Source organism: Crocodylus siamensis, chromosome 15 (genome assembly GCF_052110815.1).
Source record: "Crocodylus siamensis isolate JL-2025a chromosome 15, ASM5211081v1, whole genome shotgun sequence".
In the NCBI taxonomy this organism is placed as follows: domain Eukaryota; kingdom Metazoa; phylum Chordata; order Crocodylia; family Crocodylidae; genus Crocodylus; species Crocodylus siamensis.
In genome coordinates this window covers 51,323,590-51,335,686 of record NC_143409.1, presented here as the reverse complement: position 1 = coordinate 51,335,686, position 12,097 = coordinate 51,323,590, and the positions used below count along the sequence as shown (strand labels likewise).

General features: G+C 54.5%; 1 protein-coding gene across 1 annotated transcript; it reads right to left on the bottom strand.

The window, feature by feature from the left end:
* Positions 1-706: 706 nt before the first annotated feature.
* Positions 707-8,638, bottom strand: LOC149852764 (uncharacterized). Its single transcript, XM_090029759.1, is given in 4 exon segments — positions 707-2,362; positions 3,134-3,250; positions 5,861-5,987; positions 7,323-8,638. Coding segments are annotated over 4 exon segments (1,521 nt in total). The 5' UTR covers positions 7,539-8,638; the 3' UTR covers positions 707-1,301.
* Between the last annotated feature and the right edge of the window lie 3,459 nt (positions 8,639-12,097).

Genomic DNA, 12,097 nt, shown 5'->3' with positions numbered 1-12,097 from the left:
ACCAGTGTGCTCCCCACTGGGGAGACCCCAGCCGCAGCTGTGGGGCAGGAAGCCCCTGGCTGGGATGATGTAGTTGGGGCTGGTCATACTTTGAGCAGGGGGTTGGACTAGATGTGACCTCCTGAGGTCCCTTCCCCCCCTAAATGTCTCTGATCATAGGATGATCCCACGGTGTTGAGGCCCACAGCAGGAGCAGCTGAAGGCACAGAAGAGCTATTGCTCTCTCGGAGGATGCTTAAGGATCGGATGCTCAAGGGACACATCTTTGCTGCTGTCTCCCGGGGCCATAAACACTGATAGCATCCCTGCTGATATTAAGGCTCAGAGGCTGGGGATGTTCATGGGGTGCATCTTGGGGGACCTTGTTTCCAGCATCTCTGGCAGGGGCAAAGAAAGCTTCAGATACCTTTCTGGTCTCAGCGCCTCCTGCTAGCTGCCAGTGCCAGGCTGGGGAGTAGTTTTCTTTAAGGGATACAGTCACTATATGAATTTCTGTTCCCTGCTGCTGTCATGGGCAGTGTTCATGAGCACTGCCCACGAGTATGTGAGGGGGATGGCTAGCTAGTGCTCAGCCTCTCCCTTCCCACGCTTTTAGGCCTCGTGTTATGTGGTTTGCAAGTTGTACTGAGATTAGGATTGCTGGAAGCCATTTCCTTTCTTGAGGGGTCTCATCCAAGCTGGTTCTCTTATAGGAGCAGGGAAACTGCTTGGTTGGCACAGAACTAGACAAGATAAACCAGGACACGAAATAACATGGCAATGGCAATGTCCCAAATGCCACAGGAAGGAAGAGGAAGGGATCACCTTGCTACGCCGTTGGGAGTAGCTGAGGACTCAATGGTTCAAAAAAGGACATGTCTTTTCAGGGCAACTTTGGCTTTTATCCTCTCTACTACCTGGCTCCATCACTTAGCTCTTACCTGTCATCTTCTCCATCCCAGATGCCACAAGAAGCTACTGTAACATCAGCAGGAGGGAGCTGGGGGCATTACAATCCAGGGGCAGGACCCTCACTCCCACTCCGCAGGCAGGATGAGAAAATCTGCACCCCACCAGGTGCAAGGATCCTGCTCCCACGGGTTCGCTGGTGCTTGCTCAGGGCAGAGCTGAGCACCGAGAACAGGGGTCCGGCTTCTCCCCCATGTGCATCTGCTGGTATGTCTTGAATCTTGACCTCTTGGTGAGACGCTTCCCACACTGGTTGCAGAAGGGTTTTCTCTGCGTACACGTGGGCGATTGATGAGTTTGGGTTCAGGAGAATGGTTTCTCCCCCGTGTGCATGCAGGGGTGTTGCATGAGTGTTATCTGCGATGCTTTTCCAATGCTGCGGGTAGAAGAGTGGTTTTTCCTGCCATGGGCACTCGCAGGTGCTTGGTGAGCTTGCATCTCTCTACCAAGCCCTTCCTACAGTGGGTGCAGGAAAATGTCTTCTCCCTGGTGTGCATGTGCCCTTGCTGTGCGAGCATTGAGCTCTTCTCATGCTCCAGGCAAGACAATGGTTTCTCCCCTGTGTGTATGCACCAGTGCCGCCTGAGCGTTGTGCTCAGGGTGAAGCTCTTCCCACACCGTGGGCAGGAGAACGGCTTTTCCCCCGTGTGCATGCACAGGTGTCTGGTAAGCGTGCAACTTTGGCTGAAGCTCCTGCCACACTGGCTGCAGGAAAATGGCTTCTCCCCTGTGTGCAAACACATGTGATTGCTGAGTTTGGACCTGTCAAAGCAACCCTTCCCACAGTGGCTGCAGGACAAGGGTTTCTCCCCTGTGTGCGTGCACAGGTGCCGTGTTAGCTTGAAGCTCTTGGTGAAGCTTTTCCCACACTGCAGGCAGGAGAATGGCTTTTCACGCACATGCATGCCTGTGTGGCTTTGAAGGTGATCGCACCTGGTGATGCTGTTTTTACACTCAGCACAGCGGTACAGCTGCTTCCCCGTGTGCACACTCAGGTGCACTTGGAGGTCACTTAGGGAGACAAAGCTCTTCACACACTTCAGGCAGACGTAGGGGTGCTGCCCCAATTGCAGTCTCTGGTGCCTAAGGAGAGGGTGGAAGCTGTCCCCACGCTCAGCACAGGGCTGGACATTTCCCCTCCCCGTGGTTCCCCTGCAGGCCCTAAGTTCCCTTTTGTCCCAAAAGCTCTCACCAGGTTCTCCACATATATGCGGACCTTGCTTACAGGGAACCATGCCCTTGAGGATCTTCAGGTCTATCTGCCATTTAAATCCTTCCCTGCTCCTTTCGGTCTCCACTGTTCTCTGTCCCTGTTTGGTGGGGAGCTGATTTCCAGCCTGAAACAGCTTCAGGTTGGCAGGCCCTTCTTCGTGAGGCTGCTGCTGCTAAGCTCTGCCCAGTGTCTCAGCATCTTCTGGGTGGAGATGGGACCCCAGAAATTAGTTCCTATCCATCTGGCAAAGGGAAAAATCTGCTATTCCCCCATGCTGGGATATGCCCTGGACCCTGGATGGGCCCTGGTTCCTCTGGAAGAACAAGGAGTGCAATTGACTGCACCATGGGCCTCTGATCTCACAGCTCGTCTCCCTTGTGCCCCGGTTGCGGAGCAGAACGTGGGCAATTCTGGTGGAAATAAGGAGATGCATCTATCCCCTCGAGAATGAGAGCCTGTGAATCCCAGCTGCACCTAGTAGGCATTTCATACCAGGCCAAGGGCACAACAGAGATTTGGCCACAGTAGATTTGGCCTATCAACTCTTGCATTGCTGAGGGAAGATGGAAATTTAAGCTTATGGTACCCCAGAGATAACAGATGTGTGCGCCAAATCAAGACACCAGGCCAGGCTTTGTCCCTAGCATTTTAGTGCTTCCCTTGGTGCAGCCTCTCCCTTCCATGACAAAATATCTTGCCAAATGCCTCCTGAGAGAAGGATGTGAAGGGTTGAAGATGAATTTCCTACCTGAACAGACCTAAATAGTGGAAGAATAAGAGATCAGTTGCTTGTGCCCGTATCACTGAATGGCAAGGAGTGGGTACACACACCTGCCTGGACAAAGCTGTGTGATATCAGGACCTTGTGGCAGCAATTCAAGGCAAGCGTTCAGGTTTCCAGCTGCCCCTGTGTAGTGAGAAGTTTGGAGCTGAGGTGTGGGTGGAAGGAGGTTGGGGATTTTCAAGACTCACCTGGGGACAAGATCTCGGACAACGAGCTTTCTTCAGCTTCCTCATCATCACAGACCCAGAGCTCCACTTCCCCTCGCTGGATGCAGCAGATTAAGTCTGGTGTGGGACCTTGATGTCCTGTGTTGGAGAGTATAGAGAGTGGTTATTCCACCATCCAGTGCCCAGCTGGGAACTGGAGAAAGGATCCCATGGACTCAAATATTCAAATAGGGACTCAATAGAAAAGGAAAAGGAAAGGAGGACATTTAGGATAAAACTGAAGCTACTACAGGTAGAAACCTTCGACAGATCGTGGCCTTGGCCACTTAAGTGAGTGCAATGAGGTTCATATAAAATATACAAATAGAAAGCATTGGCCCTTCAAAAAGCTCACAGTGGCAGCAAGGAAGGTAGGCAGAAATGCAGTGATGTCTACTGGGCAAGAGGGAAGAAAGAAACACTTGTATTGATTTTTGACATACTGGTTTCTAAAGAGAGACTGAACCTACTCATAGCCATCTATCCAACTGACCTTATTAGGATACTGAGTTGATATGGATAAAAAAAGGAAGAAGACACTTTTTTTTTTTCAGAATGAGAAAGCCCACAGTATGACCCCGGTCAACACAGTTTCCAAGGCAAAGAAGTATGATAAACTCACCTTAAGAGCACCTTCAATAAAAATAGGTTACATGCTGACTAGAAAAAGAGAGACAAGCAAATTCAGACCCTGATACCTCGTGAGAGCAAAACGGTCCCACCCTGTATCCTAGTTGCTGACTTCGGGCTATTCTCAATAGGTAAAATAAAGAGAATATCAGGGGAAGGGCGAAATTAGCTTAAACAGAATGCCTGGCCTTTGTAACAAAGTTGAGCAATAGTCTTACAATATAGAGGACTTAAGCCGATTCATTTTGAGATTCAAGGAAGGTAGCTTTCCTTACAGCTGCTGAGGATGTATTCAGCATAACTCAACCACATAAGAAACATCGGGTGAGAAATGGAGGTTTCATGAGGTATCAAAGGAAACAGAGATGTCTTTGGGAAAAGGCCAAAGTGGATTCGGACCATGTTATTTATGCAGAAAAGACGAGAGCTATAAAATGGCAATAGCAAGCTTTGAAAGGCTTGTATAGGAAAGTGGATGCTAGAAAGGATGAGAGCACAATTGATATCCTGGCTTCAAATCCACGATGATTCAACAAAAGACTTGGATAATGCTGTATCCAATGTTACTCACGATGAGAAAAGAGGATTCACATGGATATTCAAGGGGGTTGCAGTATTGGGCCCCTCAAGCCCCCGGAGCAGCTGGCCTGGAGAGCGCAGGAAGTTTTCTCGCCATGAAGCCAATAGACGTGCACTACAATCAAGTGGCACAATCTCTTACCAGCTTTGTTGCGGTCACTTATTTTACATCCTTTAGGTTCAACAAAGTGTGAAGAGGTGGTTTTGCTTCACCCTTGTGCTTCCATAACCGTTTTATTTTTGGAGGCACAAGAGCGAGGACAGGTGACATGTGTTTGAACCCTTAGAGAGCACCAAAATGTGCACTGCATGGTGGGATTGGTAAGTATTTGGACCAAATTCAAGAGGCAAGAGAGCGAGGAAGATGGACTAGTTCCTCAAGGGATGGATGTAGGCCGCTGAATTAACTGAAGGTGGTACAAATGTGCTGGGATGGTGAAGGGGGATCGTCTTGCACAGAAATTGCTGGATATGGAAACAACAGGGGTTAGACCAGGGGTGGGCAAAATACAGCCCATGGGCTGGATCCGGCCAGCAAGAGGATTCTGTGCAGCCCATAGGGGGTCCCTCAGCCCAGCCCAGTCGTGGGAGACAGCCCTGGCTGTGGTGCGTGTGGACGGTCCTGCTGTCCCTAGGTTTGGGGTGGGTGGGGGCGGCACTGCCACGGGACCCAGCTCTGCTATGCGGGCACCTCAGCCCATCTGCAGTGGGCAGGCAGTTTCTCCATGGAGACTACCTCAGGACCCCCATGGCCAGGGCACGCTTGGGCAGGCAGCTGGCACGAGGCCACAGGCAGGCAGGGATCGGCAGGAAGGAAGGGGACGGGTGGGTAGGGCTGGAGCTGGGACCAGTTGCATGGGCCATGATAACGCCGAGCTGGGTGGTGGGGCAGTGCTGCAATCCGCTCCCCCCGTGTCCTTGCCCACAGAGCCAGCGCCCATCACGGGTAGGGGAGGGATCGCAACTATCCCCGGCCCCAACTCTGTGTTGTCACCACCTGCAAATGAGGGCCCACCCATCTGTCCCACCGCTGGACACCATGTCCTATCCACCCATGACCCCCTACCATCCCCCTGGCCAAGTGCACCCTGACCACAGGTCCCCTTGGAGACCCTGCCCACCCACCTGCTCCATATGGCATGACCTGATGGGATCACCTGCCCCCCACCCCCTGCAGACCCAGGTCAGTGGCCTCTGTCCCCTGCCCGGGCAGGGTCAGCATCTCCCATGCCCTGCTACAGCTCACCAAAACTCCTTAAGTGGCCCTCCAACCCCCCAAAATGCCCATGCCTGGATTATACCAAGAAGAAGACCCAAGCGAAAGTCTGTAATAAACAGAGGAGAATACATGGACAAAGTGGGCAACACAGCAGTGGGCGAAAGCGGATTTAAACCACAAGCCAAAAGTTCACGAGGATACGCCTGTAAAGAAGCACGGGGAGGAACGGGACATTTCCGATCTCACACAGTTTGGGTGGAAAATGAGAATGGGAACGTTACCCAGGGAAACGAGGGCTTGGTAATTCCTCAGCATCCGGCCTCGGTAAAGCCCCTTGTCTTCAGCTTCCAGCAGCTCCCACTCTTCCCACGTAAAATACACAGCCAAGTCCTCAAAGGCCTCTGTGAGCTGCAGCCCCATCAGCATCTCCTGCTCCAGCCTCCACAAACCCGGGTCTTACTCCTCAGCTGACACAAAGGGCCTGGCAGGGATACAGGTCTAGAGAGCAGTGCGTTTGCGTGCTGTCGCTCACGTCACCCAGGGAGTCGGCAGCTATCCCTCTGGCCGCATACACTGTGCCTATAAGGAAGACGCTGCCACTGGGACAACCCCAGCAGAGACTGATTCCTGGAGCCTCCCTTGGGGAACCGTTTCCACACCCTGCCTGGGAGGGGGACCCTGGGATTTTACCCCTCTGCCCCAGGAAACGCTGGCTGTTGGTGGTGTCAGGTGTCTTCTCTTTTCCCCATGAAGCTGTGGGATGGGGAGCTCTGTAGCTCCCAAATCCCAAGAGATTTACTTCTCTACAAAGCACAGGGAACCACCCTGCTATATCCTACCCGACCTGGGGCTGCTGCATCCATCCCTGTTGTGTCCAGCTGTGGAGCGGAAATGAAGGCCGGGGGAAGGAGTAGAGTTAGGAAGGGGGAATGGAGATCCCCAATGACCTAGGCTGGGATGAAGCAGGCAGGACTCAGTGTAAACTCAGCCTGGAAGCAGGAGAAAGAGGGGGCTGTGGCATTGCATCCCCATGCACAGAGACAATGTCAATCCATCTCCCCGATCACAAAATGTCCATTGTTCTTGGACACAAATTGCTCTTGAGGGCTTGGCTGGGGGTGGGGATCCTCCAGATATAAGCACATTTGGGAATTTGTCCTTGAGCCCAGTCACTGGTGCAAGGAGACGGGGATTAATTTCCCTTTCTGGCAGGCTGATCCTGGATTTCCTTCCAAGACTCAGGACCACTGCTCACTCCTAGCAAAATGCCAGCTCATGATCCTGCCCTGGCACTGGCTGTATTGGAGGGACCCTGCTGGGCTTAGGTGCAAAGGCCCTCCAGGCTGCTCAGGGGGAACCTGGTGGGCTCAGCCAAGGAGACCCTCACCCCATGCTCCCTGGTGCTGGCTGGGTGCCACAAAGTGCCCAGAGGGACTCTCTCTTGGGCCCCCCAGTCTTAAAATGCTTTCTTAGGGGAAACTGAGGCAGTGCTTCTAGAGGCAGGGAGTGCTGGACCCACAGATGCTGAAGGCAGCATTTCTCGTCCCAGCTTCCCAGGCTATCTGTGCTTGTCAGTGAGCTCCTGCTTCCCCTCAGGCCCTCCCTGCTGGCTTGGTGTGGATGCAGCCTGTCTTGCTGGCTAAGCTTCCCCTTACAGCTTTTCAGGTCTCTTCACTCCTCTGCTTCTTCCCTGCACCCCAATTCTTGCCTGGCTCCACACTCCCACCCCGCTGCAGCCCGTACCTTGCTCATAGCCATGTTCTCCCTCTCCTGTGGGCACCTGTCCTGCTTCTCATGCACTTGGCCTGGCTCAGATATAAGGACTCCCATGTCCCCAGATCTGCCTGGGAGCAGCCTCAGCAGCTCCAGGTGTACAGGCCTTTCCTCAGGAGGCTGCTCCTCAGCTGTGCTCAGGCTCCCTGCCATGCCACTGGCAAATGTAAAGCTATTCTCCACCATGATAGCATGTGCCTGAGTCAGCCCCTGGGCCCTAGCATATGACAAAGGAAGAAGAGTTAAAGTCCCACAGGCCTTCTAAGGCCCCTAATATCCATCCAGTCCCCAGAGCCATGTCCTCTGGTCTGCAGGGCTCCTGGAGGGGCTGGAAATTTGGGGTGGGACAAGCCAGTAAGGAGCCACCACTGATGTGCAGGGCATGGAGCCCCCGTGGACGTGTGCTCCAGCGCTGGGGAGTGAATGACGGCTGTGCGAATCCCTGAGGCTCCCTGAGCTGACACCAATCTGCTCCAACCATGGCTGCCACCAGTCCCACAACTGCGAGCATGGATCCCTGCAAGCCAGATTTAGCCCTGAGTGCCAGGGGAGGTAAGTGGGTTTTTTCCTCAAGGGCCGTGCTTATTCCAATGAAAAGACTGGAGAAACCTGCGTTCCAGCTGGGATTCGCAGCTGGGACCTTCCGATCCCGCTGGACTGCCTTGACCAACACAAAGTCTTCGCTCTTGCAATATTCTCACCACCTCTTCCATTTCTCTCTCAGGTCTTGACAGAAATACTAACCTGGAGCACGGTTGTTGGTTGTGGCTATGGGTGTTTCTGCCCAAAAGGTTGCAAAGAACATTTTTTCCAACTATTCAGCTGGTCTCCTAAGAGATAGCACATCTGCCCAGAGATCCTTGCCAACCTGGAGCAGAGAAAGCTTTTCCTTTTGCAACTTTCCTGAAACACCTTGCTGACCACCCAAGGTTGACTCTCTGAGGAACAAAGGCCTTTGGCCATCAAACAGTATTTCATAGATTTTATAGATTTCATAGACATCAGGGCTGGAAGGGACCTCGGGACATCATTCAGTATTTGCATTTCCTCAGAGAGCTCGACCTTGACTATCTGAGCTAGAAATGCCAGGTTTCTCCGTGTTTGCTACGGCAGTGGATCATCTTCTTTCTTTCCTTGCATGTCAGGAGCTAGTATTTGACACAGGAATATGAGATGAACACCAACTCTTATAAGAAAAGGAAAGCTAAGATTAACTTTATTATCCTACATCTACTCTTAACTTCTATGACATCTATGTTCAACATTGCACACTAAACCTATGCTCAACATTACATGGTATTTGTGCCTTTGGTTTATTCTCTCCCCACATGGCTGTCAAATGATTCAAAGGCAGGCTACTAACACAATTGACACCGGGATGGATGTCCCAGTGCCCCAGAGGAAGGTGAAAACCCCCAGAAGTTAGTATCATAAATGAAGGGGGGGGGAATTCCTTCCTGGTCCTAAATGGTGACCAGCCAAAACCCTGATGCAGGCGTCACAAAATGCCACCCACACAAGAGTGTCCTCCACTTGGCAACCTGGGCACCACAAACTCTTGGTGCCTGGTCTTTCCCCAACCCTTTGCAGGGCCGGGCTGGAAGAAGATGCTCAAGTTCTTCACCCATGGGAGTTTCTCAGGCTGCTCCTCTGTGCAGAAGTGGAAGTGGCGGTGGGGGACGGCTCGCACTGGATGGATCTGCTCAGTCGGTGATGTGTGTGGTGGCTTCGGCGCTATTGCAGCTGGTCTCTGTAGCTGCCGGGCTCCCGGAGGCTGGGGAGGTCGTGCTCGCTCAGGGAAGTGCTGTCAGGGTCGAGATGGTTTGCAGCTGTTGCTACGCAGTGTAAGAAAAAGCAGCAGAAGATTAGGTCCATGCATTGGGAGTGTGATACTAGGCTGTGATGTGAGGAAGTGGGGACTGAGAGCTTTCCCGGGACGCAAAGGCCAGAACATTTGAACGAGGAAAAACAGACTAGACCACGCTTAGCCTCCTGCATGGAAGAAGCTGAACATCTTTAGGACTCGCTGCCCAGCTACACTGAAGGTGAGGCAGGTGCTTTGAATGGACAACCCCAGCCCCAAAAAGGCCATGGTGGAGAGAGCTAGAAGCAAGGGGAAGCAGGTCTCCGACAGCATCAGCCCCAGCAACTTGCACAGGAGGAAGAGGGTCCCACCTCTCCTGGGGTTGCTCGGCCCTGGGGAGAGCTCCCGCCACTCTGTCATGAAAGATGGCAACACCATGCAGGCCCAGGGCAGGGAGAGGACTACCGGGGGGCAGCAGGACATGAGGGAAAGGCTGCTGCCAGGCACAGGAGGAGAAAGGAAAGGCCTGAGGAGGACGGAGGCTAGGACAGGACTGTCTGGGGGCAGAGGGGAGAATTGCCCACACGTGGCAGGGAGCAGGTTGGTGCTAGTGCCAAGAGCCTCCCGCTCCTTCCCACTGACCCCTGTTGCCCAGGGGCAGAGGGGACAGGACAGCACCTGCAGGGGCAAGTGTGGGCGGCTGGAGAGAGGCGAGGGCGCCGGAGGAGCCGAGCAGCAGGCTGTGGCCTTGCAGGTCTTCAGGCACCAATTTGAAGCAGGTGAAGATGAAGAGCTTGTTCAGGACCCGGACGGGGATTTCTTTCTCCTGCCAGGGCACAAGAGCCCGGCAGAGCCTCTGCTGCCCCCAGGAAGGACAGGGGACATGGGGAGGGGTCATGGGGCAGGGACTAGACTGAAACCAAGGGGTTTTGGCAAGAGCCCAGGGAAATGGGGGCACGTTCCCGGAGGGGCCTTTTTCTGAGAGTCGTGGTGAAGACAGAGTGGCAGCCCGGGGCAATGGGGCAGATCGGCAGCACCACCGGGCTGAATCCTCCCTTCTCCCTACAGCAAGCGCAGGCACGGGGGCAGCAGGACAAATGTGGCCGTGCGGGGCCCTGTGCAGCTCCAGGGACTCCTGACTGGGGCTGGGAAGGGGAAGCTAGTCTTGATGGGGACACGCTCTGTATCTTTGGGCCTGGCCAGGGATCTTGACCCTGAGGGACATGACTTGTGCGAGGGGCCGGCTGGTGCCATCCTGCTCAGACAGATGAATTGACTCCTTTGCCCAAGGCACTTGGCCGGCCTCCCGTTCTCGAGGCCAGTGTCCTCACGCGGCAGGGGAGATTTGCATCTTACAGACGGGCAGGTTTCAGCTTCTGTTGAAGTGACTGGTGGGGTCACGATTTCCTGGGCTATATACTTATATATATAGGTCACCAATTCAGTTAGTCTATGAGGTGCAAATAGACCCTGCCCTGTGCTAGAGCTCAGACTCCAGTGTGTAGTGACCTCTCTCTGCTCCACGTTGTCCCCAGGCAACAGGTGGTGATAGGACGAGAGCGACTCGATGTGGCAGAGAGGTGAGGGGCCCTGATCTCACTCTCCTCCCTCCCGTCACTGCCCAACGTGGCTGCTGACCTTGTGCCCCATCAAGCGGCCGGCTTCCCACAGGATGGGCTAGAGGAAGACCAAGTCAGCTTGGCTGATGTGCATGGGTCCATTGTGCACTGCATGAAGGGCCCTCCGCAGGAAAGATCTCCTTTGCTCCTCCAGCAATATCTTTCTCAGCCCCTGAAACAAGAGGACACAAGGCTTGGCACATCCCACAGACAGCCTCCATCTCCGGGGCCTGGGACCACATCGCCCTGGATACTTGCAAGGCTGTAACCCACCGCAGGAAGGACCCTGCGAGCTAGAGACAAGCAGCACCCCTTTCTCCGCACCCCTTCATCACAGCACCCTCACCTCTCCCACTCTTGCCAGGTCTCTGTAGTGCTGGACCTGGCTCTGCTCCACCTGGCACTTGCAGCACGGCTCCTCTGCCCTTTGCATGTCTTGGCCTAGGAGCAGTGGAGACACGTGGCTCTGAGCTGCCATCCTAGCTTTGGTGTTTGACATCTGAGCAGCGGGGCTCCGGCTGCCCTTATGGCACCGTGAAGGTGGGCCCATCGTTCTGCGGGACCCAATGGGCACCAGGCATCCTGGGACCAGTCTGGGCTGGGGGCTTTGGGATGGGCTCCCTGATGCGCACATGGGACACCCAGGCCTGGTGCTTTAGCACAGGCTGCAGGGTCACAGCTGGGCGCTGAGGTGGAAAGGCCGTGGTCATTCACACCGATGCCCTGAGTTGTTCCCAGGTTGGCAATGGACAGAGGGCGATGCAGCGTCTGGCCAGCGCCTGGGATCAGGCCCTTGGAGGAGAACCACTGGCATGGGAGCCCTGTACTCCAGCTGGGTCTGCTTCCCCCTCTGGTGAAGGAGGATTTGGGTGAGCAAATACACGCCCGCCCTGGCCTTGCAGCTGCTGGTCTCTGCCGGGTCGCTGATGGACAGACCCAGGCGGGCTGCCATGTCCCCCACTTCGGGTATGTCAGGGGAGCCCTGAGGAGGGGGAGAAGAGCAGGGAGTCCATGCACATCCCATCTTCCCTCCCCACTAAATTCCCCAGGTCCGGCTGTCTCTCTCCACCTCCCCCCAGGCCCCAGCAGGAGGCTGGGGAGGCAGAGACCATCATGCCAGAGCATGACACCCCTCGCTCCCATGGGAGCCTGGAGCCCGGGGTTCTGCTCGGGGTGCCAGGATGATTGCCTCTGCCTGATGCTTCAGGGCTAGAAAGGCCCCAGGACTAGGGATGACCATGCCCAGAGCAGACCATGGAAAAGAGACCGGGAAAGAGCCAGGGGCACCACTGAGGCAGAAGCAGAGGCCCTGGAGTGATGCT